At 32.1% G+C, this 24029-nt stretch overlaps 3 protein-coding genes and 1 non-coding gene across 6 annotated transcripts; 1 reads left to right on the top strand and 3 right to left on the bottom strand.

The window, feature by feature from the left end:
• Positions 1 to 7405: 7405 nt before the first annotated feature.
• On the top strand, positions 7406 to 10228 carry LOC104755667 (hsp70-Hsp90 organizing protein 1-like). 2 transcript variants are annotated; one of them, XM_087494125.1, is made up of 7 exons: positions 7406 to 8542; positions 8666 to 8954; positions 9071 to 9156; positions 9258 to 9481; positions 9570 to 9663; positions 9764 to 9874; positions 9962 to 10228. In XM_087494125.1, the coding sequence occupies exons 1-5, from the start codon at positions 7517 to 7519 to the stop codon at positions 9649 to 9651; spliced, it is 1707 nt and encodes a 568-aa protein (XP_087350251.1). In that variant the 5' UTR covers positions 7406 to 7516; the 3' UTR covers positions 9652 to 9663; positions 9764 to 9874; positions 9962 to 10228. The 2 variants fall into 2 exon arrangements, with proteins under 2 accessions (XP_087350251.1, XP_087350252.1); XM_087494126.1 differs by having other exon boundaries at positions 9776 to 9874; positions 9962 to 10095.
• A 2163-nt stretch (positions 10229 to 12391) lies between these two features.
• On the bottom strand, positions 12392 to 14368 carry LOC104755665 (ninja-family protein AFP2). Its single transcript, XM_010478097.2, has 2 exons — positions 13149 to 14368; positions 12392 to 13041 (listed from the first exon to the last, which is right to left on the bottom strand). The coding sequence occupies exons 1-2, from the start codon at positions 13816 to 13818 to the stop codon at positions 12626 to 12628; spliced, it is 1086 nt and encodes a 361-aa protein (XP_010476399.1). The 5' UTR covers positions 13819 to 14368; the 3' UTR covers positions 12392 to 12625.
• Positions 14369 to 15251: 883 nt separating this feature from the next.
• Positions 15252 to 18102, bottom strand: LOC104755664 (nuclear transport factor 2). 2 transcript variants are annotated; one of them, XM_010478096.3, is made up of 9 exons: positions 17781 to 18102; positions 17208 to 17389; positions 16740 to 17043; positions 16453 to 16649; positions 16244 to 16361; positions 16027 to 16151; positions 15866 to 15931; positions 15714 to 15774; positions 15252 to 15626 (listed from the first exon to the last, which is right to left on the bottom strand). In XM_010478096.3, exons 2-9 carry the CDS (start codon positions 17385 to 17387, stop codon positions 15385 to 15387), a joined length of 1293 nt encoding a protein of 430 aa, XP_010476398.1. In that variant the 5' UTR covers positions 17388 to 17389; positions 17781 to 18102; the 3' UTR covers positions 15252 to 15384. The 2 variants fall into 2 exon arrangements, with proteins under 2 accessions (XP_010476398.1, XP_010476397.1); XM_010478095.3 differs by having other exon boundaries at positions 17208 to 17393; positions 17781 to 18092.
• A 71-nt stretch (positions 18103 to 18173) lies between these two features.
• TRNAT-CGU (transfer RNA threonine (anticodon CGU)) lies at positions 18174 to 18245 on the bottom strand. Its single transcript has one exon. It is a non-coding gene; the product is annotated as a tRNA-Thr (tRNA).
• Between the last annotated feature and the right edge of the window lie 5784 nt (positions 18246 to 24029).

Here is a 24029-nt window from a genome sequence, read left to right as displayed (position 1 = left end):
ATATGATCGAAACTAAATGAACGGTCCAAGTCGAAGGCTTTCTTTAGTTCTAGGGCTCTAGAGGGAATTTACGCATGAGTCGTGTTGTAAATCCATTTGATGAGAATACATATTTCTTCACAACTTGTCCCATAACTCTAATCATTACGAGAAGCCCTAAGAATTAAACCACGTGGGAAAGTGTGTTCCTTTTGTCAGTTTCTTGTCCCATTAGAAAAACTTGTTACATGTGGAAACACTTGTGAAAGATTCTACCATCCTACTTAAAGTTTGGTTTGATCTTACAGTTTATTAGAGAGTACACTTGTATATAGTAGAGAATATACTTGTGAATAATAGGTTGGTTAAGGATTCTGGAATATCCGGTTTATTAATATACAAGTGTACTCTCTAATACAGTTACCAATAGTGATGATGTACAGGCAGTACAGCTAGCTAGCCAAAGGTCAGTATGTCAAATTCGTCTCGTTACTTTTAGACTTTAGGGAATTAGATTGAGCCGATTATTTTAGTTTTTAAACTAAAAGAAAAAACTCAACTTCAGATGAATCAGATCCGATTCATATATATTTGGGTATTTGACCAATTTTTTTTTATAGAGTTGAGGCTGGTCAGACTAATTCCATATGTATGTATATATTCAAAAAAATTGGTAGCATGCAAGCTGACTGGAACTGAAATCAGATCAAGTGTAAATCTTGAAAAAAAAAAAACAAGATCAAACCTAGATCGATCCATGGAACCGATTATACATGGCGTTATTGCCATGCCAAAACGAGGCCGGATTAAGTAATTCCATTATGACATTTTTTAAATCAATAATTGTGGTTAGTTTTTATTGTACTTGTAACTAGTGATTCAAAATCTCCCATGTGCTATAGAGATTATAAAGGTGCATTTGAGAGATACAAAATATTTGCATGCAAACAAATAAAATGGTGTCCTAATTGTGAATTATTTTTAATAATTTTTTTTGTTATGAGGGTCAAAAATAATACTGTATGTTAGTTATTAAAGAAAAAAAATTGAATATATAAATATATATATAATCTGTTGTGGTATTAGAGTTTGAAATAATTTATAAAAGATTTATGTTTAAGTATACTCTGTCCCAGTAAATAATATTTAGGCCCACCATGCACACTTTATATATGTAATAAATAAAACCGCACATAAAATCTAATAGTAACTAATTACCCAATTTTTTCTAAAATTCCTAATAATTAGTAAGCTAATTATCATTAATTATTAGACGTAACAATAGTTTGAATGCATGGCTTTAATCACTATACCATGCACCAAACGACTAATGGCATGAATCATTAAATAAGAAAATTTACTGGATGATGATCTCCAATTCGACGAATACCACCAACTCAACAAACATAACTAATAATTACCTTTAAATAGTTTTGAATTGATTATAACTTTTTTGTCCAATTCAAGAGTAGAAACAATTCAAGAGTATAACTTTTTTGATTATAACTTTTTTGTCCAAACGATTAATGACAGTTAGATATCTGAAAATTTAAAACTTTGGAACGGAACGATTTTTTTTATTTATAGGAACGATTTTGGAATATCATCATCTAGCAGAGCCGGCGCTGAGATTTAGGTGGCTATAAACTAAAATAAAAAAAAATGACTGTTTTTTCTATTTAAAAAGAAAAAAGGAAAAAATGTATCTTTGGAGGTTCAAACCTGTAACCACTTACCTTAGTTAAGAGTAGTTTACCAACAGAGCTAGTAACTTTTTTGCAAAAAGTAGACTAATTAAATACTTATTATAATTGCGGCCGCAAGCACTAGCTTCACTTTCTTGTACCATTAGCCGGTTCTGTCAGCAAGCAAATGGTATATCTATATGATATTTTTTGTCAACATATACGCATATACTATATATATATATGAAATTTAAGAAAAAAAAATGAATTATCTTTGGAGTTGACTGTATCAGTAATTCAGTATGTATGACTACAAAAGTCAACCATTTTACAAAACAATATGCACACCAACCCTCATGATTTCACAGTTGGCCAGCTCAAGGCGTGTGTCTAATTATTATAAGTTAAATTTATTATATTTTCGTTTAGTATATGCTTTTGAAAATGTAAGATGTAAATGGAAATGGGTGATATGATTGCATTTTGGTTTATATGTCTTTTTCGAACAATAATACGAATTATAGTAGTAATCATAAGATAAAGAAATGAACACAAATTAAAAGAGACTTATATTAATTAGAATAAAGAGGGTACCAAAAGATTAAGAATATAAATTATAATAAAAAAAGATTAAGTAAATATGTTTCTAGATCTAATTAAGCATGATGTGTCTATCTATATACACAGCGACATTTATTTATGTTCGAGTTAAGTGTATCAATACAATAAAAGTACAATGTCTTGTTTTCCTATTCTGACACATCAGCTTCTGTATTGAAGCAGAGATTGACACATCATTTAAAATGGATAGCCAATAAAAATATTTGAATTAATACAGCTAAGATTTATAGATCAATTAAAAAACTGTCTGGTAAAAGAGAAGAAACATGGTCACTAAAAGAAAAAGACCATTGGACCACTGTTGTAATAAAAGCCCATATGTGTAAATGAGTTTGTTTAGTGTAAGATTTAAGTGACAAGACAAGAAAACGTAAATATTACTTTAATATATGATTTCATAAAAATAATAACAAAAAAATGCATCAAAAAAATGAGCAACAAGAAAAACATATATTAACAACAACAAACGGAAAAAATCTAAATTAGTTAAAAATGCAATTTTAATTTCATTGGAAGATATTTTAATTTTTCAAATATACATCTAATTTTTTGGTTTAATGAAAACTGAACGTTTTGGATTAACTATATTAACATCCAATATATTCAGTATTGTTTTAGTAAGAGAAGAATGTAATTTTCAAGTAAAAGAAACAAAAACTTCTTTCTTAATAATAAAATTTAAAATATATGTAAAAACTAAATTTATAAAATTAAAAACTCAAGTATCATATGAAAATATAAATAATACTAAAAATACAAATAACCATTGAACTATCAAAAAATTATGAAACTTGATATCAAAAAACATATATATTACATCATGAAATCAGAAAACTTGATATCTCACAAATATGTTTTGTTATGATATGGTGATGTGCTGAAGGTGTGGAAACCGCTTTGAAATTAGCAAGAAAATAGGATCATGAAAAAAAAAATATTCTCATAGATGAAGTACTGACTTTTCAGGTTCTTTCTTTTTAAGAATTGTTATTCACATCAGCATATTACAAATTTGGAAGTCTATTTTTACAGGCTATAAACGTCACTTATTGTGGCTGCTTTCATGTCGTAAACAATATATAATGGATTAAATTTACCCGGTTTAAATGTAAATGATTGTAATAACAAATACTACGAAATTACAAACTATTGTAGGTTTTTTTCAGTCCATTTCTATATCTTAGCATTTTATAAACCATAATTTTCATGATTAACATAATTTCAAAAAATTAAAAATTATATTTTTAACATCAAATATATTTTAAAATGTATAGAAAACATCCCGTGGCATCGGGCGGGTCTAACCTAGTTGAAAATAAATAAGCCTTGATTTTGTATTCTGTTGTTGCAATTTAGACTATGGAAGGAAATTGTTTTTAAATTGTTTTTTTTTCTTATTTTTCTCATTTTGGAATTTTGGTTTTAAGCTATATATATAATATCAAAAATAGCAACATTTACACCTTCCGTTCTCGCATTCCTAATTAACAGTCGTCCACATGCATGTTTTACGAACTACCTATTATTTTTGAGTGAACTACCTACATATGTATATATATAATATTGAACATAATCTTTATTTTTCTCTTAATTTGTGTATATATATAATATGCATTGATGATTCCTATGAGTTTGGATCCAAAACGAGGGATATATATGGATGATACGGGGAAGACAATATTAAAAGAGAGCCAAAAGAATCATACTGTATTATATGTCTTATGACCATTTCAATGTCACAACTCACAATATAATAACTACACTAGAATATGATTCGTAATAGTGCACGAGTTGAAATATTTTTTTTTGTTTATTTAGTAATTTTTATTTAAAACATTGTATATGTGATTATTTTATTTGTTTTGAAAGTTTTTTTGGATGGAACACTGTACCATAAAATTATATATTAAATTTGACTTATGAAAATAATATATATTGTGTAAGATATATCCTAGTATATCTAGATTTTGATCCGTGGTATAACGCGGATTAAGTTGTGTGATAAAAATTAATTTTTGTTTATTAATTTTATTTGATTTATTTAGTGTTTAACATTATATATTGTATTTTGATTGTTAATTCTAAGACTTAACCTATAGTATAGCGCATATTAACTTTAGGACCAAATATGTAACGTATGTTTGTCAAAATCATCGTGACCGAGAAAGCCTACTAAACAATATTATTTCAAACTTAAATTTAATCTGAGAAATCATATTTTTGAAATTTTAACCTTGTGCTCTAGCAAGAAATCATATTTCTTGAAATTTTTTCATATTGTAGTGACAAATCAAATTAGAGTGTATATAATTTTTAACTTTTTGATCTATCATATATTTAAGATATTCTTAAAAATATCAAATTAAACTATTTTTTAAGATTCCAAATTAAACTATTTAAAAAGTTTATCATAGTATATAAAACTATACAATTCAACAAAAAAATATATGAAATAAATTTAAATATTCAAATTTTGACCCGTTATCCAGTCAAAATTTTCTGATAAAGTTAGGTAAGATTTTATTTTTAGTACATTTGGAAATCACTTGTAATCTGCATAAGAGTGTAATTTCTGAGATTTTTTTTGTCTATATATAGTTAGTTAAATATTATTTGGAGATTTATTTTATTTTTTAATATATACTTTTTAAGAGGATCTTAATCCTAAATCTATATAACCTATCAAATAATTAATTCATATATCTTATTATATAATTAATCTTAGTTATAATCTATATTAATATTATACAGTCTACCAATTTAAAGTCATGTACTTCTATTTTATTAAAAAGAACTAGATTAGGACCCGTGCTAGAACACGGATTGAAATTTCTTTTATTTATATTATAATATATGATTCCGAATATCACGATTAATGCTAGATTAGGACCTTAAAAACTTTTAAAATCAATCATATAAATTATATTTTATTCTAAAATTATAATATAAATAAAAGGGATTTCAACCCGTGCTCTAGCATGGTCCTAATCTAGCATTAAGGTTTAATTTTTAATTTCTGAATACAATTCTGAAGAGCACGATTAATCTTGTTAAATTAGCGAGATTTGATTCCTTTTTTATGATTGAGAATATATTTTTATCCCTTTAATAACTTGTTTATTAATGTGGTTTATGAATAAAATATGTGAAAAATAAATTGGTAATATTGTGATTCTAGATATTTGGAACCATATATGTGATCTTCCGAAAATAAAGTTTGGAATATCCATGAACTATCAATTTGGAATAACTTGTTTAAGATTTTCTGTTACAATTAAGATTTTATTTGTTACAATTAATATATGGATTAATTCATAATCTATGCATAACCTATTTGTAACCATTTATTAAAATTATAAAGTCTACCAAAATAATGTTGTGTACTTCCGTTTTATTATAAAGGAATAACTTGTTTAAGATTTTCTGTTACAGTTAAGATTTTATTTGTTACAATTAATATATGGATTAATTCATAATCTATGTATAACCTATTTGTAACCATTTATTAAAATTATAAAGTCTACCAAAATAATGTTGTGTACTTCCGTTTTATTATAAAGGGGATATCCCAAAGTCAGCGGGAAAAAGCAAAGTGAAATTTGATTTTATTACGGTTTTGTTTAGTTACGCTTAGTTAGTCTCTTCAACATCTATTCTTTGATCAGCTTGGTCAATAAGTTCAAGATGTATCAATTCAAGAGCTTTTACTACGAAACTAAAAAGTGAATTAAAAAAAATTCGAACCGAAGAAATGAAACTCTAAACAATTGAACCGGAAACTAAATCGTATGGGTCAACTAATAACCGGAGTCTCCACAACAAACTCGGGGATATAAGGCCATCCACAATGGGGAATACTTGGTGTGTTCTTAGCCCATTAAAATTATAAATATAATGAATAGTGGCATAAGAACATGTTGTCTAGTTCTTGATGTAGAACTGATCTAGGCTCAGTTCTAAGCTGATGTGGCAAGCTGTGATTGGATACAATTTTTTGCAAACAATTTTTTACAAATTAAAAGAGGATTTGATTTAAACTATGTATTAATTAAATAAAATGTTTGTTTGTTTTAATTAAGTAATATCTTTGTTTTTTTTTTAATCTTTAATGTTTTTTTTGTTTCATAAGAATTTGGTATTGTATTTTGAATTTTAGTACAAGTTTTATAAGTTTGCAATTTGAATGTTATTTTTATAGTTTTTATAAATGTAATATGTTTAAAAATATTATATTATTAAATCTTATGATCGTAAACATGTTCTCCCAATAATTAACTTTTTAACAAAAAATCTTAGCTACCGATCTTAGATTATTTTCATAATATTTTTACTCTAAAAACATCCTAAAGTGTTCCCCATTGCGGATGCCCTAACAAACTCTACTCTCATACCCAAACAGTCCCCAATTTTCTCAACCCCGCACCCCAAAAACAAGAGTCTTTGGGTCCGAATGGTAACCGCGGATTTGGTAGTGCGGGACAAAAAATTTGCTAGTGCGGTACGGTTCAACTGCGGTACGTGCGGGACAAATGGATTTGCGGGATAAGTGCGGTTATTCCAAAATAAGCGGTACAAAATAATGTTTGATTGATGAAAAATAATTGACAGTGCGGATTTCATATTATTTTATTAATAACTAGTATAAGTATATATTTCATTTGTTTTGTATTAATAAATATATATTTTAATTTTTAAATTTAAAATACCAAAGGTTATTTAAAATTAAATTTTAATAAATACATTTATTATTGAATCAGTTACTAGTTCAATTATAAAAAAAGGTACAACACAATAAAGAACCATTATATTATAACTTTTTAAAACAACATTTGAGTTATATATATTTTTGTTTGTATAAAAGACTTATTGAAAATAAATCAAAAATCATTACCTATAATACAATGAGAAATAATAGTGAGAGAGAGATTAATTACTTTATTATTTTGTATTATTTTTGTTACTCGGTTCTCAGACTCCTTGGGTCTCATTATTGTTGACGAGAGTTCGATGAACTCTGTGAACTCTGTATTGATTGTCTTAGCTTTATTTTATTTAACATAATTTAATTAAAACAAAAATTGCTTTTGTATGTGCGTTATTTGACAATACGCTGGGTATTAGATAGTTACACAAAATATTGCGGTCCATGAGTTAATATCTCACCAAAAAAACCGCAAACTAATTTATTTTTCTCTTTCTTCAAAACCGCAAATTTAACTAAAACTTCATGAATGGTGTATAAAGTGAAGTTTAGAATAACGCACTTTGAAATCCGCAATATAAGTGTTTCCATTCAAGACCTTTGTATAAATGATATTTCCCAGTTCTCTCTTTCCCAAGAAAGCTCGAAAGAGAGTGATCTCAGATTCAATTCAACAATGGCGGAAGAAGCTAAAGCTAAAGGAAACGCTTCTTTCTCTTCCGGTGACTTCACCTCCGCTATAATTCACTTCACCGAAGCCATCGATTTTGATCCAACCAATCACGTCCTCTACTCTAACCGTTCCGCTGCTCACGCTTCACTTCACCAGTACGCCGATGCTCTCTCCGACGCGAATGAGACGATTAAACTCAAACCGTACTGGTCTAAAGGTTACAGCCGTCACGGAGCTGCTCACTTAGGGTTAAACCAGTTCGATTTGGCTGTAACGGCTTACAAGAAAGGTTTAGATATCGATCCGACGAACGAGGCGTTGAAATCGGGATTGGCTGATGCGGAGGCGTCTGTTTCTAGGTCACGCTCTGCTCCTCCGCCGAATTCGTTTGGTGATGCTTTCAAAGGACCGGAGATGTGGAGTAAGCTCACGGCTGATCCTTCGACTAGAGCCTTTTCGCAGCAGCCTGATTTTGTCAGCATGATGCAGGAGATTCAGAAGAACCCTAGTAATCTCAATTTGTATATGAAGGACCAGAGAGTGATGCAATCTGTTGGAGTTTTGTTGAATGTTAATTTCAGGTCGCCGCCGCCTCCTCCGGGAGATGACTCGGAGGTTCCTCACCCTGATATGGGTCAGAGTTCTAGGGAAGAAGTGCCTGACGTTAAGAAGAAGCCAAAACCTGAGCCGTTGGTGACGGAAGAGAAGGAGAAGAAAGAGAGGAAGGAGAGAGCCAAAAAGGAGAACGAGCTTGGGAATGCTGCGTACAGGAAGAAAGAATTCGCAGTTGCCATTGAGCATTTTTGTAAAGCTATTGAGATTGATGATGAAGATATCTCATATATCACAAATCGTGCTGCTGTTTATCTTGAATTGGGAGAGGTATAAAATTTACATATGTATAGTGCTCTTTTTTATGTTGATGATAGGCTAGAATGATGATTTTGCTTGGTATTAGGGGGACAATGGTGATTAGTTTTTGATGACAATGTGTTTTGATTTCAGTACAATGAGTGCATTAAGGATTGTGACAAGGCAGTGGAAAGGGGTAGAGAGCTTGGGTCAGATCTCAAGATGGTAGCTAAAGCTTTGACTAGGAAAGGGACTGCTTTGACCAAGATGGTGAATTGCTCGAAAGACTATGAACCTGCTATTGAAGCTTTCCAGAAAGCTGTTATAGAGCATCGAAACTCTGATACATTGGAGAGACTGAACGAGGCAGAACAAGCGAAGAAAGAGTGGGAGCAGAAGGAGTATTTCGATCCCAAGATCGGGGATGAAGAGCGTGAAAAAGGTGTTTGATTTTGGCAACTTATTGTGGTCGTGTGGGAAAAAAGAAAGCTTATAGAACTGCAAAAGCAAGAACGAGATAGCGTTTTTACTGTTGCTGATATGGTGTTTCTAATACAGGTAATGATTTTTTCAAGGAGCAGAAGTATCCTGATGCTCTTAAACATTACACTGAAGCAATCAAAAGGAACCCGAAAGACCCAAAAGTAAGGCCATTTCATCTTTCATATGTACTCAAGTTCTTCTACTATGATTCTTTATTTTGACTGTTTGAGTAACTTCCTACTTTTTTTTGCACTCTTGTTAGGGATATAGCAACCGAGCTGCGTGTTACATTAAGCTAGGTGCAATGGCTGATGGAAAAAAGGATGCAGAAAAGTGTATTGAGATTGATCCAACCTTCTCTAAAGGATACAGCAGAAAAGCTGCAGTTCAATTCTTCTTGAAAGAGTATGAGGATGCGATGAAAACATACCAAGAGGGTCTCAAGCATGATCCGAATAATCAGGAACTTCTCGACGGTGTTAGTAGGTAATATTCACAGATACATAGAGATTATTAACTTTCTTCTATCTATCGCCATGTAATTGCTAAAGGTTGGTTCAAATCTGTTCTGCAGATGTGTGATGGAGCCTGCTTCATGTGAAACTATCCCGGAAAAGGGAGTGTTGAGTTTAGAGGTGAAGAGGTTTGTGAAGTGAAAAGAAGCAGAGGTAAAGAATGATATTTAAAATGCTAAAATCTTGTGATGGAACCAAAACAGGGAATAGGGATTTTTGAGATTTCTCATGTTGGAAGTGTTTTGTGAAACAGGCTGTTTCCAAGGCTGGAGAAACCGTACAAGCTGTGATGTTGGAGCCTGTCCCGAAAGATGCAATGCTGAGTTTAGAGGTCGAGACTTTTGTGAAGTGAAAAGAAGCAGAGGTAAAGAATCTAAAATCTTGTGATGGAACCAAAACAGGGAATAGGGATTTTTGAGATTTTTCATGTTGGAAGTGTTTTGTGAAGCAGGCTGGAGAAACTGTACAAGCTGTGATGTTGGAGCCTGTCCCGAAAGATGCAATGCTGAGTTTAGAGGTCGAGACTTTTGTGAAGGGAAAAGAAGCAGAGGTAAAGAATCTAAAATCTTGTGATGGAACCAAAACAGGGAATAAGGATTTTTGAGATTTCTCATGTTGGAAGTGTTTTGTGAAGTAGACTGTTTCCAAGGCTGCTGAAAAAGAAGTGAAGGTGTTACAATACTATATTGTTTTAAAGGATTTCGAGAAAACCCCAAAACTGGATCAGTGTCTAGATGCCATTGATTTCAATCAGTGCTGCATCTTGGTCTCGACTTTGAGCAAAGCCAAAGAGCTCCAGCTCTTTCTTCTCAACATGAAGTACCCCGTAGCCACCAAATTGGAGGAAGAAGAAAACTTTCGAATACTTGTTTCTACTCATTCTCTCTTACAAGAGATAACTACTTTGAAGAGAGTAAATCTGCTCATCAGTTATGACATGGAACTGGATAAGTTTGCTGAGTGGGTGAAAGGCAATAAGTTTGCCCCCAAAGTGGTCGCCATCATCTTCATAAATTCTTCCCCATCAGATTTCAAGGTAGATGGATCAAATTACCTTGAAATCTGATAGGGAAGAATTCATGAAGATGATGGTGACCACTTTGGGGGCAAACTTATTGCCTTTCACCCACTCAGCAAACTTATCCAGTTCCATATCATAACTGATGAGCAGATTTACTCTCTTCAAAGTAGTTATCTCTTGTAAGAGAGAATGAGTAGAAACAAGTATTCGAAAGTTTTCTTCTTCCTCCAATTTGGTGGCTACGGGGTACTTCATGTTGAGAAGAAAGAGCTGGAGCTCTTTGGCTTTGCTCAAAGTCGAGACCAAGATGCAGCACTGATTGAAATCAATGGCATCTAGACACTGACCCAGTTTGGGGTTTTCTCGAAATCCTTTAAAACAATATAGTATTGTAACACCTTCACTTCTTTTTCAACAGCCTTGGAAACAACCTGCTTCACAAAACACTTCCAACATCAGAAATCTCAAAAATCCCTATTCCCTGTTTTGGTTCCATCACAAGATTTTAGATTTTTTACCTCTGCTTCTTTTCCCTTCACAAAAAAAAGTTTAGATTTCACCACACTTGTCTACAGACTTTTCTGCAGATTTCACCAGATTTGTCTACAAAGTTCACCAGACTTCACCATACTTGTCTGCAGACTTCACCAGATTTGTCTACAAACTTCTCCAGACTTGTCTACAGACTTCACCAGATTTGTCTACAAACTTTCCCAAACTTCGCCAGACTTGTCTGCAGACTTCACCAGATTTGTCTACAAACTTCTCCAGACTTGTCTACAGACTTCACTAGACTTCTCCCACCAGACTTCTCTGCATACTTCACCAGACCCTTTGTGTTGTTTGTTTCAAAGATAACACCATCAAAAATTTTCAAAAGATACGAGTCTCTACATTTTGATTCAGCAATTTAAAAATACATTAGAAAATCAATAAAAAAAAATGTGGCAACTAATGAAAAATAAAAGTGTAAAGACACTAAAAAATTAGCAAAGGTCTACAAACTCAGCCGCATACACTGGAGGCTCATAAGTTTTCATTCGATTGACTAGCTCAGGATCCTTTGCAGCTATCCAAAGATCGACTGCCAACTTCAAACGAGTAAACTTGATGTTTTCATCGTCAATCAAATCAAAAGGTAGATTACGCATGTGACACTCGATATACTTCAGGGCATAAACTCCACAATCACAATTTAAGCGATTTAATTTAGGTAGCATAGGGACCTCGATGATTTCGTATTGACTCAACAACGGAGCTTCCCCATCAATCTTTTTGTGAATCTCCTTCACAAGACGAGAGATGACATTGGCGAATGACTCAACGTGTCTTCTGTTGTGATATTGATTACAATCGAAGACTTCAATTGTTCTTAGGACGAAGTTATGCAAACTGAGATCCAATAATTACTATTAGTGAAGACCGGTGCATAAATTCTGTCCAAATCTACAGCTCCGCTTTTTCCTGTCTTTTTATGAGATGGCAATTTACCTTTGGCATGGCCTAAAAAAGTTTATTCCAAGTGTGAGTTTGTCCTGCCGATCTAAACTTGAAGTACTCGTTTTTGATGTGCACGCTAAATTGACAATTCATGAAACCAACATGATCCAACTTTAAGCGGCCTAAAGATGTATGCTTCCAAAATATATACATCATTGCATCCATTTTCTGAAAATATTTACTGAAAATATTTAAATAAAGTGACTTTGCAACTGCTTGAGCTCTTCTGTATTCCATTGCTCCTTGGTCTTTTTATTAAACTGTTGGGAGTGTTTACACATCAATTATACGTACATTATTTACAGAGAGGCTGCTGGGTGGAGATATCATAAATGAAACTTAGCTTAAACGCGAAAGAGCTAGAGAAAGAATCATTTGATGATGACACTTTCATGTTCACAAATATTACACCCTAGAGAAAAAAAAAAAAAAAAAAAACATGAAAATCTTGATCTTTCATCAAGATTTGGGATTTGGCATTCATTCTTATAGCCAAAAACCAAAGATCCAGAAGATAAAAAACAACGAGAAAAAAAGGAACAAAGAACAAAAAGACCGCATCCGTTTTCTTTTCTTTGTACCGATTCTTCGATTTTAAAAGGTCGAAGAAGAAGTGTTGACAACGATATGGCGAAGAGGACGATCGACATCTCCTCCGCCACCGTGTTTAACAAACTCAGCTGGTGTCAAGAAACTGCCGTGGCAAATGCACATTATCCTCACTTCCTCTCCTTTCCCGTACTTGTATAAAATCCCATCAACTCGTCTTCCGTTTGGCCCGTCCCCTTTCGTAAACACACACGGCATGTCAAACAAACCAGTAGTAGAGTTAGCCATCATCCCTTTGCCTTTCCTATCCACCGAGTCCTCTCCTTTCTCATTCTCATTCTCATTCACTTTGTTGACTCTCGTCACACTATTCGGTTTCTCTGTTCCGTTGCTTCCGCTATTAGATGAACACCCTCCCACCACCTTCGGGCTTCTCTCATCATTACAACTGTTTGATGATCCTACACAACATAGATTCTGATAAGTCTCCCACTCATTCTACTCTACAACAAGTTCAATGACAAAATATAGAAACTATACCATAGTGTTACTATAAATACGAGTCTACCTTGTTGATTCTTGTTGTCCAGCTCTGATAAGCTAGATGAGCTACCTCCTCCAGTTACTCCGCCGCCTCCTCCTCCTCCTCCATCGGAATCAACACAGAGTTGTCTATTAGAAGAAACCAAATGTCTCTGCAAAAACCCACTTTTGCTCGCGGTGACCCATCTCTCATTCTCAAAGGACACCGTCTGGTCATCAGAATTACCAACTCTAAAACTCTGTTTCTCGCATCTCCTTCTCTTAGCTTCCATTCTCCTCAAAGACTGCATCTCTTTCCTTTTCCTCCATTCCTCTTCCATCTCAGCCGGTAACGACGTCGTTCTCACTAAACCGACAGTGTAATTCTCCGGCTCAGCCTCCTCCATCCCCGTTACAGTCGTCGCTGTAGAGTCGTCATCAAACGGAAGAGTTCCGATAACAGAGGAAGATCGTTTGAGCTTACGAGGAGTCTTGTCAACTCCGAATCGACCTCCTAAGGACAAACCAAGATTCAGCTCGATCGCAGCCTCGTCATCGCAGTCTGTTTCTCCGGTACCTCCACTTCCAACACCGTTTTCAGACATGAAACCTCGTAACAGATCTCTTGGGTATTTATTTATGTCTAGAGAAAGATTTGTCGTAACGGTCAGTTCTCCGTTACATGCCCTTTGTTGTTGTCTACTTGCTTCCCCCATAGATTCCGAAACAAACAGATTGAAATTCAAAAATGATGAAGAAAAAAATAGAAACTTTGAATTCTCACATCCGATCAAAAATCCAAAAATGTTATGATGGATTTAAACAGTAAAAAAAATATAGCAAATTTTTCACATCAAAGTAAAATTAGAAAGAGACTCCGGCGGAGTTGTTGTTGTTACCAGAGACGAAGAGGTGGTTAATTGAAAAGCAGAGACGGAGAAGGAGAAGAAGAAGACTGTTTTAGACATTAGAGAGAAAGAAAAGAGAAAGAAGGAAGGAAGGAAGAAAGGAAAGGAGAGGAGAGACAGAGGCCTTGACTGAGAGGAGGAGGCAAGTGGCCGCCGAGAGAGCTGCCTGAACGACACGTGGCCGGTGGATTACGTCGGCGTTTCCATAGTGCTCCTTCAAGAAACGTGTCGTAAAGTGACTGAGTTACCCAGTGTCCCGACACGTGTCTTCCAGGTAAAAAGATCCGTTTTCTCCTTTTCCCCCTTTTTTTAATTTATTTTCTTTTCTTTTCTTTTTGAACAAGTTTTTTTGTAGTATGAGTTAAAAAATCTCAATCACAACCAAAAGAATTCTTAAAACAAAAATTAAACAAATAATTTCGTGTCATGAGAGTTAGAAAATTATAGCACTTGGTTAACTAACTAACTAGTTACTAATCCTTGGTTATGGTTGATTTTGATTTCAGAATTAAAATTTTGGTATTGTAAAAATTGAGAGAGCAAAACAATTTGAAAATGATAAATCTAGCGACTCGACAACGTCACTCACGTGGGATTAGACCACAAGGACCCCACGAAGCAAGCAAGTTGATTGTGAAAAAGTGAACTAAGGAGAATAAAAACACTTCTATGTTTATATATTAAAAAAGCAAATTCATCAATAGACAAGTAGTAGTATAAGCTTAAAAGACTAATCATGATAATATATAAAGTATTAGTATTACTGATGGTAAAGTTTGATAATTGATGACTAAAAATCTTTTGATAGGGAATAGTTGGATTAAACATAATGAGCATGGCTTATTGAAACACAAGGGTCTGAATTATATGTATAAGTGATAGTTAGGTTGGAGAATGAAATCTATAAATTGAAAAGAAGATTTTTTTAGAATCCTTGGTGGGTCTCTCCTTTGTTGAGTCAAGTGGGGGACCGACGTGTAGAACCAACCATGCTACGTGTTCTCCACCCGTTGGTTTGTGGAATAGACCTTACTGAGCTAACTCAACTCATTCACTTTCCCCATCACAAACCAAGCCCATAAGTTGAGGGTTGGTTGCCGTTTCAATAATTCAAAGTCTTTTTTGTTTGTCTGTCTGATTTGGTCATATATAATTTGGTTTTTGCAGACCGGACCAGACGAAGCCTTAAAATTTTTTTAGAAATAATGTAATCATCAAATTATTGTCCAAAACAAGATGTCAAATGAAAAGAGATAAACCTACTCCAAAAAAACCTTCTAATCTCTCTCTTTCTCTCTTCCTATAAAAGCTTCCTTCAGATTCTCAATGAACAAAATAACAACAACACATCAGAGTTTAAGAAAAACAACTCTTTTAGCCTCTGGATTGAGCATTTTCACTGCCAGCTTTTACTGTTCCGTTCTGGTGAACCTTTCCATTACCATTGTTAGATTCACCGTTGCGTGATTCGCCTCCTCGTCTATCATATCCATTTCTTCCATAGCCTCGACCTCCACCATTAAAATTGTTGCCTCGAGGCCTAAAACCGTCGTTTCTGTAACCATTCTCGCTCCTGTAGCCTCCGTTTCGACTTGAGGGTCTTCCATCGTTGTTGCCTGCAGAAGAATCAATGGTCTTTTACAATCTTGAAGTTTAGATCTTGGAGACCAATACAAAATAGTAACGCTTTTACTCTAGCTTACCTCGTTTCTCTTCTATTGAAACTCTTCGGTTTCCGATTCTGATGGCTAATTCTTTGTGAGCCTAGAGTTATGTAGCAGGACATCATCAGAAGAAGAATACCAATAAATCAGAAGTTATAAGATATTTGCTGATGTTGAAAGTTGAAACATACCTGGAGGACCAATTTCGTAACTTCAGCAGATTCAAATGTCACAAACCCGAAACAGTTTCCCTTTAACTGAAAAAATGAAAACGTTTAGATGGTTCATATAATTCAGCAGTGGAACAAAGCGTAACATGTTTCCTCTAAAGAACCATTCTATAACAACTCACCCTGTAACTTCTAACTTGGATACCATCTTTCTTAATCGCTCCAAAACCTTTGAATGTTTCATTGAGTTGCTCGGGTGTTGCATCCATAGGCAAGTTTGCAACAAATATGGTGGCACCATCCTCGGCTGACACATGAAAATATGTAAATCATATTAAGACATAGACAAAAGTGGAAAAGAGTTGGTTTTCCTGAAATGTTAGAACATTGATTTCAAACCTGGTTGGTCGATTGTTTTGGCAGAAGAGTGTTCAGGAACAGGCGCAGGAGCTTTGGGTTTGGGAGCAGCACTCGGCTTTGTCACAGGCTTAGGTTTAGGCTTTGCAGGAGATTGGACCTAAGCGTAAGTAGCAAAATCTTTAGATTACCTAAGCAAAGATAGCGCGAGAAATTTGGATTTTAGTATTTTACACATAAAGAGGACTCACCATTGCTGCAAATGATATCTTGGGAGCATCCACACCATTGCTGTTATCTTCCTTCACAACTTTTTCCTCCGGGGTTTTGGGATGTCCATTTGCTACTACAGCTCTCTCTGGTCTCTTCTCTGTAACTTCAGTTGTTGGTTTCGACGCAGGTTGTTGAGTAGGGATAGTAACTGGCTCAGCAACTTCATTTGTTGGCTCTGCAGATCATAATCAATATTCTCATGAATCCTGAAATGTAAAACTGATATTCTTGATTGACAAAAACACATTGGCAAATAAATACTCACCCACTGCAGTAACTGTTGATTCAACCACTTGAGGAATCACTGCCTCGACCTCTTTCTTGCTAGCTTCTGGTTCAACAATCTCATCAGCGACATACCTAAAGACATCGTTCAGGACAAAGTAGCTTCCATTCTGGGGCACAAGGAAAAAGGATTGAGTAAATCTCATTCTTTCCCCATCTTTCACGGTCAGTAAACCAGTGACTAGAGTAACAACGCCATTCTTGTAAGATGCTTGGGAATCAGCAGTCAAAATCTGAATCTTTGAGTTCACGTAATCGAAGGACATGATCTTGTCATTGATAGCCTGCAAACAAAATCAAAGAAACTCTAAAACTCAAAACTTTGCTTCCAAGTAAAAACTAAAAAGATTCTGCACTTGTTGGAACTCAAAAACAAACACAGAAGAGCCATCAACACCTAATCAAACAATGAACTTTTACGATTCATCTAATCGAAGCAGAAGCTTACTTTTAAGGATTTGACAGAATCCATTTCTCCATCAGAACCAGGGCGGCCTAAAACACTATCCTCGCGATAATACTGATACACTTCCGCTGGTGATTCATACAAGTGGTTGTAGTACTTCTGAACAAACGCATTGCCCACAGTGTGTGGATCCATAACTGGAGCATTCGATTCGAGTGCCATCTCTAACTAATCACAAGAAAAGATTCATTCATTAGCGTCATACAAAACAAAGTAACGAATTCGTTTCATCTGAATCAAACAAGAGAACTCAGTACAAAATCCCACATTGTCAATTCCAATCTACGCAAAAAGGAATTCACAAAACTCAATAGATCCTCTAGCTTTACTTTAAGACTTTTGCCCAAGTAGTGAATCTATAAAAACTGAACTCTAAAGATCTAATCTTTAAGGCTACACTACACTTTGAAGTAAAAAATAAAGAAGAAAGACTCAAGCTTTTACAGAGGAATCCACAATAAAGGAGAAGACTTTAACGCAGATTCTATAAAACCCAATTGAAAAAGTGCGGAAGCTGCAAGAATAGGTATATGAACAATGAACAAAAGCAATTACCTTTGGACGATGAGAAGAGAGAAGCAGAATCAAAATCTCAGATCAGTTCGAAGAGAAGGGAAGAAGAAGACAGAGTAAGGAGATATGAATATAATATTTATATATAGGTATGGTGTCAATCTTTTTAGGGTTTTGACTTAGAAATCTCAGACGAGAATTGGGGATTTTTGTAGGGCTTTTGCTACATATTTTTTTCCAATTAACATTATTATTTATGGTATAAGGAGGGAAATTTTCCTTGGATTGTTATTTTTGATGATTATATTTGTAGAGTAATGGAAATTTTTGTGGCTAAGAAATTGGGAATGTCTCAAAAGAAACTAAAGAGATAAAATGGGAAAGTTCAAATAAATTTTTGTAAAAAGGTCAAAAAAGAAAAAAATAATGATGAAAAGCCCCCGGCGAGGATCGAACTCGCGGCCTTTCGCTTACGAAGCGAACGCAATACCACTATGCTACGGAGGCTTTTGATTATCTTATAAAGTATTTTCTTTAAATACTAAATCTGAAAATTAACATAGATTTTAAAGTGTGAAAACATTAATTTGCCTCTTTTCTAGTCTCTTCCCAAAAGAAAATATTAATTTTAATTTAGATCTTTATTTTGTATTTTGAAATCATAACATATGAAGTGAAATATATTTTATAACTTGTAACTGAACTACAAAAGAATTATGGTTGGATTCTAAACATTAAATTTGATATAAAACAACTGATTGATATAAACAACAATATTGTTATAAATTTTATTCATTTTGTGACTGAAAGAGAACAGTGCGGTTATATCAAATGTTAAGAGAGGTTTTTTTGAAGTAAAACGAATTAACCTATTAAAAAAATATCATAATTTGGAGATAATTTGGAGTTGACAAAGCTAATCAATGCAGCTGGAGATTACAATAAATTAGGTACTCTCTCCTCTATGATTTCCGATACTGGATGACAAAACTTCCACTATGCTCATTAGAGCATGTGAACCGAGAAAAGAACATGGCTGCTGACAAGTTATCTCAACATGCTACAAACATAGATAATTTGTATCTTAGTTTTGCGTCACCACCACATTGGTTGACAAACTATTTGTATCCAAATTAATAAAATTAGATGTTATAAAAAAATAAAAATAAAATCATATATCCACAGAATTATTTATGTGCTAGTGTGAAACTGTGAATGTGTTACTCTACGATACATTGTCGGCCCAATTACTAGCAAACGGTTCGTACAGCCCATGAGTCATCGGACTTAATAAAAGGGAATCTGTGCTCGAGTATACAGGGGGGGAGCCACATACACAATTAGACAAAGATAACAAGTTTTGCTTATTTATAAAAATTTATAATTTTATCACCAAAGTGAAGCCAAAGCGATTATGGTGGGAAATGTTTGAACAGTACATGCGATACGAGCTATAATATATCAAGAAGTGTTTCACGAAACTTTTGTGAATATATTTTAATCTTATTATAAAGCTTAACCTGTATGATTTAAAATCAAAATAAAAAAAATAAAAAAAAAGTGTAAGGTTGAAAAACTTATACGACCAGTAAAACACTAAAACAAACCTTATCTTTTTATTCATAGAATAAAATTGTACATCTAACGACATAATTTGAAGCTAATATAATAAACTAAAATGCTTAAATAACTCACGTTACGGTAACTTACTACTAAGAAATGTTCGTAATAAATTATTTTGACTTCATTTTAGTGTCACAATTTTTTTATTTCTTTGATAAAATACATATAGACACAAAATATTGGGAAACGTAAACACATGCATATTTTTACTACTTAGATAATGACATTTTTTTTTTGGTCAAAGAAAATGACATTATATATAAATTTTGCATAGTAAATAGAAAGCGTTAATCTTTCTATTAAAGACACTCTGAAAAGTAAAATTTTATTACACAAAATAAATATCATCAATCGAACATCTTTTCCCCCTAATTAGCTAATGCGAAAGTAACTCAAATGTAATCATCGGTTTTGTATATACTTGTTATACAAAAAAACTCTAGTGAATTTTAGATATAAAAAAGAAAATTTGAAAATAGATATATTTATCCAAATAAAATGAGATCTCAATATACAGTTTATTTTCAAAAATATATTGATTTTTAAAAAATATATACCCAATCCATATCCTTAACCACATACCAAACAAGGGGAAAGGAAAATACAAGGTGATGATGACAAGAGAATGATATTACTCTGGTTTGGTTATGTTTGAACTGAACTAGTCTCTTCGCTTGCTAAGGGTATGAAGTCTGGTTATCCAGACATTGACATGATTGGCCTCTCACTTTCCAGTTCTTTTCTTTTTTGTTCTTACATGTTTATTCCTATGCTTTTACTTTTAAAATCTATTTTGGACCCACAGCAAAAACAGATGTCAATAGTAAAAATACTCCAGATGTACTAATGTATGTTTTTTTTTCAACCATTAAGCCGTAACACACTCGACACATTAGTTATATCTTTACATTTGTAGAAGTGGGACTTGATCTTTAATGTGATAATGTTTTTTACAATTAGATTTACAAATGGTCACTGCACTAAGGTCACTTCATTATTAATGTATGTTTTCCTATTAAAAACAGTGTAGAACATACACCTTTTCATTTACAGTTTTAGGTCATACATACAATTCTACATAAATACTTAATTTTAGGTCAAAATTTATTAACTAGTTTCAAAAGCTTTATCAATTATTTTATTTGTTAAAATTTCACATAAATATAATATATATATATATATATATATTCATGCAAACTGATAACAAAATACTTTAAAGTATAGACATGATAAAATATTATTCTAAAAAAATTAAAATATGAAAATAGTGTCAAATTATACTAGTATATAAAATGATAAAAGTGATAAAAATATTTAGTGATCATATTTGATTAATAAATTAATTTCAGTTATTGATATTTTAAAATTACAAATGTAGATAGTAAAATAATATCTGAAATGAAATTTGAAATTATCAAAAAAAGTTCACTAAAATTTAGATAGTTTATGAGTGGTAGTTGTGATGACATTACAAAAATATTCTATATACATTAATAGATACTCAAACATTTAATATGATTGATTCAAAGTTACAAATTTGTTACATTATTCTCAATCAATTAAAAAAAATTGTTACAACAAAGTCATTGATTACTAAAGTGTGATGTAAATGATGTAGAATTGCATGTAGATCATATGAGATGGATGGTTGTGATGTACAAAACTAATTTGTTATTTCTATTTTGATGTTGTGTTATTTCAATTAAAACATTCTTCATAAATTGAATATAAATATAAAGTTGTAGGCTTTTTAGATATTTTATGTTACATGAATGCAATTATATGTATTTATTTATTTAGTGATCAAATGTTGTTAAGTAGTTAAACTATTATCAAACATTTCTCTATTGTTTTTTTTTTTGTGATCAAGCTTTGTTATTTCATTGAACACCGTTATACAAATATGTAATGTTACATAATTCTATTTGTTTGATCTAATTTATGATTTTGTGTGTAAGAGAGAATTGTAAGAACATTGCTGTGTATTTTTCTATGTATATCAAAGTATGTCAAATAATTAAATAAGTTTACCAAAAATTAACATATATTTTTTTGTGACAAAAATAAATATGTATGCTTTATGTTTTGAACTTTGATTTTGTAACTTCAAGTTATAACTTTTACCAAACTATTTCATGTTACTTATGGTTTTTTTTTTTTAAGTTATAGCGCCTTACTAAATAGGTATGTAAATATACAAAATTTACAAAATCCTTCAACTAGATATTTGTTTATGGGTAACAAATATGTATATGATACTCTGATTTTTCTAGTTAATGCTACAAACTCTAATTTAAATGAATCTATGTTATGTGACACAATTACATTTGTTTTGACCTACTTTACACATTTGTTTTTAAAAGTGAATTGTACCAACAATATATGTCTTCATATATTTACTGATTAAAGTGTATCAAATAGTTTAATGAATATAGAAAAAAAAAACTATAAAGCATTTGTTTTACAAGTGATAGATAAATATGAACACTTCATATTGACAAATAAATATGAATACTTCATGTTTTTTTTCTTTATTACAAGTTATATCTCTAATCAAACTACTTCAGGCTGCATAAATATATTTTTCGAACTATTTCATTATCTTGTTTTCAAGAAAGGATCGTAATTGCATGTATTTGTTAATCAAAGTCCTACAAATAGTTGAATTAATTTATGAAACTATCAAGGTTTTATGTTTAATGATAACTAAATAGGAACATTTCATGCTTTGGTTTTGCTACTTCTTATTATGATTCTTTTTAAAAGTATTGCATGCTACATAATTCATTTTTAAAAAACATTACTCATGTTCTTGTTGTAAGAAAATAATGTAACTTCATTTCTATGTAAGTATGTATTTATCAGACAAATTCTACCAAATATTTCAAGTACTTTCAAAATAAATATCATGATTTGGTTTTGCCACAATTACAATTCTAAATCTCTAATCAACTTGTAGACGCTTTTGCTTTTAACAGAATTGCAGCTACATTTCTATATATTCATGTATTTATTGGTCAAATTTGATGATAATATAACTAGCTTATATTTTGAGAAAAAATATTAATTTACTAGAATATTGTGGAATGACATTGTTTGTTATTAAATATGCAGTATTAGAAAACATGTCTCCATTATTTTGATTTTCGAGTCTGATTACTAATATAAACTAATATAAAACTTTTAGCGAGTAAAATAATAATTAGCCATAGATAATATTAGTTCAAACTTCAAAGTCATGTAAAAGAGTGAGTAAAAAAATGGTAAAACATTAAAAATATTTGTTATTGATTATAACAACGAAAATTATATGTCATATACTAATCACAATCGACAAGTCTTTTTAAAAGTTGAACAATTTTCATTACTAATCTATTAAAATCATATAGTTAGTAAATTTATAATATAGGTAATCAGTTACTAAGTTAGGCAAATAATTTAATAGGTCAATATGAAATAGGGTCATAAATACATAAAGAAAATCAGAATCGTGAAATAAATTATTAGTATTAGTTGGTCCATTTACTACAACTGATACTAAAAGTATATATATGTGAAAAGGAGATATGGGCTTCGCTGTCTGTCAAGTAAGTAATAACTGTATACACTAATATAAAATACAAACAGTAAATTCAAGCAGTAGAAAGTAGCTGGACGAAGCAGGCCTAAGCCTACAACACTAGGACTAGTAGACCATAACACATCACAGAGCTTTTACGTGTTTACTAATGTCAGCTTTCTTCTGTATTTTCTTAATCATCACTGCCCTTTGTCTCCCCTTAAAATTATATTTTCTTCTCAACGTAAATCCTAGTACAAGTATATATATTAATTTATGTATCTCTTGTACAACTTGTTAAGTAAAATTGGCAATGTAAAAATTGAAAAAAGAGCACAACAACAGTGATGTGCATAGTGTTACAAAAAATTACAAAGGACCACGGGAAGAGAAGGCTCTCTCTCTTATGTTAAAAATCACACGTCAAAGATTTTTCTTCTTCAATTATGATACTGATATTGACTTTACTATTGATTTGACTCCTTCCACGTGTCTCGTTATGTTAACTCGAATAGTGAAATAAAAAAGCCTCCTCGAACCTTTGAGATGCCTCCAACGCTTAGCCATAACGATCAGATTTTTGTTTTTAATCTTCTGTTCGCCGTTGAACCAAAAAAAAAGAAAAAAAAAAAAAAAAATTCTTCTGTTCGCCATGTGAGCACGCCTTGCCAGATGTATTAACTGCACCGTTTGCATCTAACTCATATTTATGAGTGTGAAACAAAAACAAATTGGAGTTCTCTTTGCTATTTTTGAGTTGGTGTTGAAAATTCTTTTAATTGATATTTGCCGTAAAAAAAAATTGAATGGAACAGTGAAATGAATAAGTGATAACAATTTGATTTAGAAACTAGTATTCATCTTTCTTTTTAGATTCTAGTCCTTTAAAATTGTGGAATGATGAAATTGTCGACTGTTAATCACGACTTTCACATAATCGTTGATAATAAAATTTTGATTTCACGACTGAAGTTAGTGTTTTTTTTTTTTTTCTTAAGTTCAGAAAAATGTTTTCAAATAAAAAAGATTAGTATGTCACACTAAAATATGAATAAATCCGTACAGTTTAATAGTGGCAAAGACGGCTACGATTCCCTCATATCGATTCT

The sequence above is a fragment of the Camelina sativa genome, chromosome 17 (assembly GCF_030686135.1).
Source record: "Camelina sativa cultivar CO46 ecotype springtype chromosome 17, ASM3068613v1".
NCBI lineage: Eukaryota > Viridiplantae > Streptophyta > Magnoliopsida > Brassicales > Brassicaceae > Camelina > Camelina sativa.
This window is presented reverse-complemented; position numbering and strand designations above follow the sequence as displayed.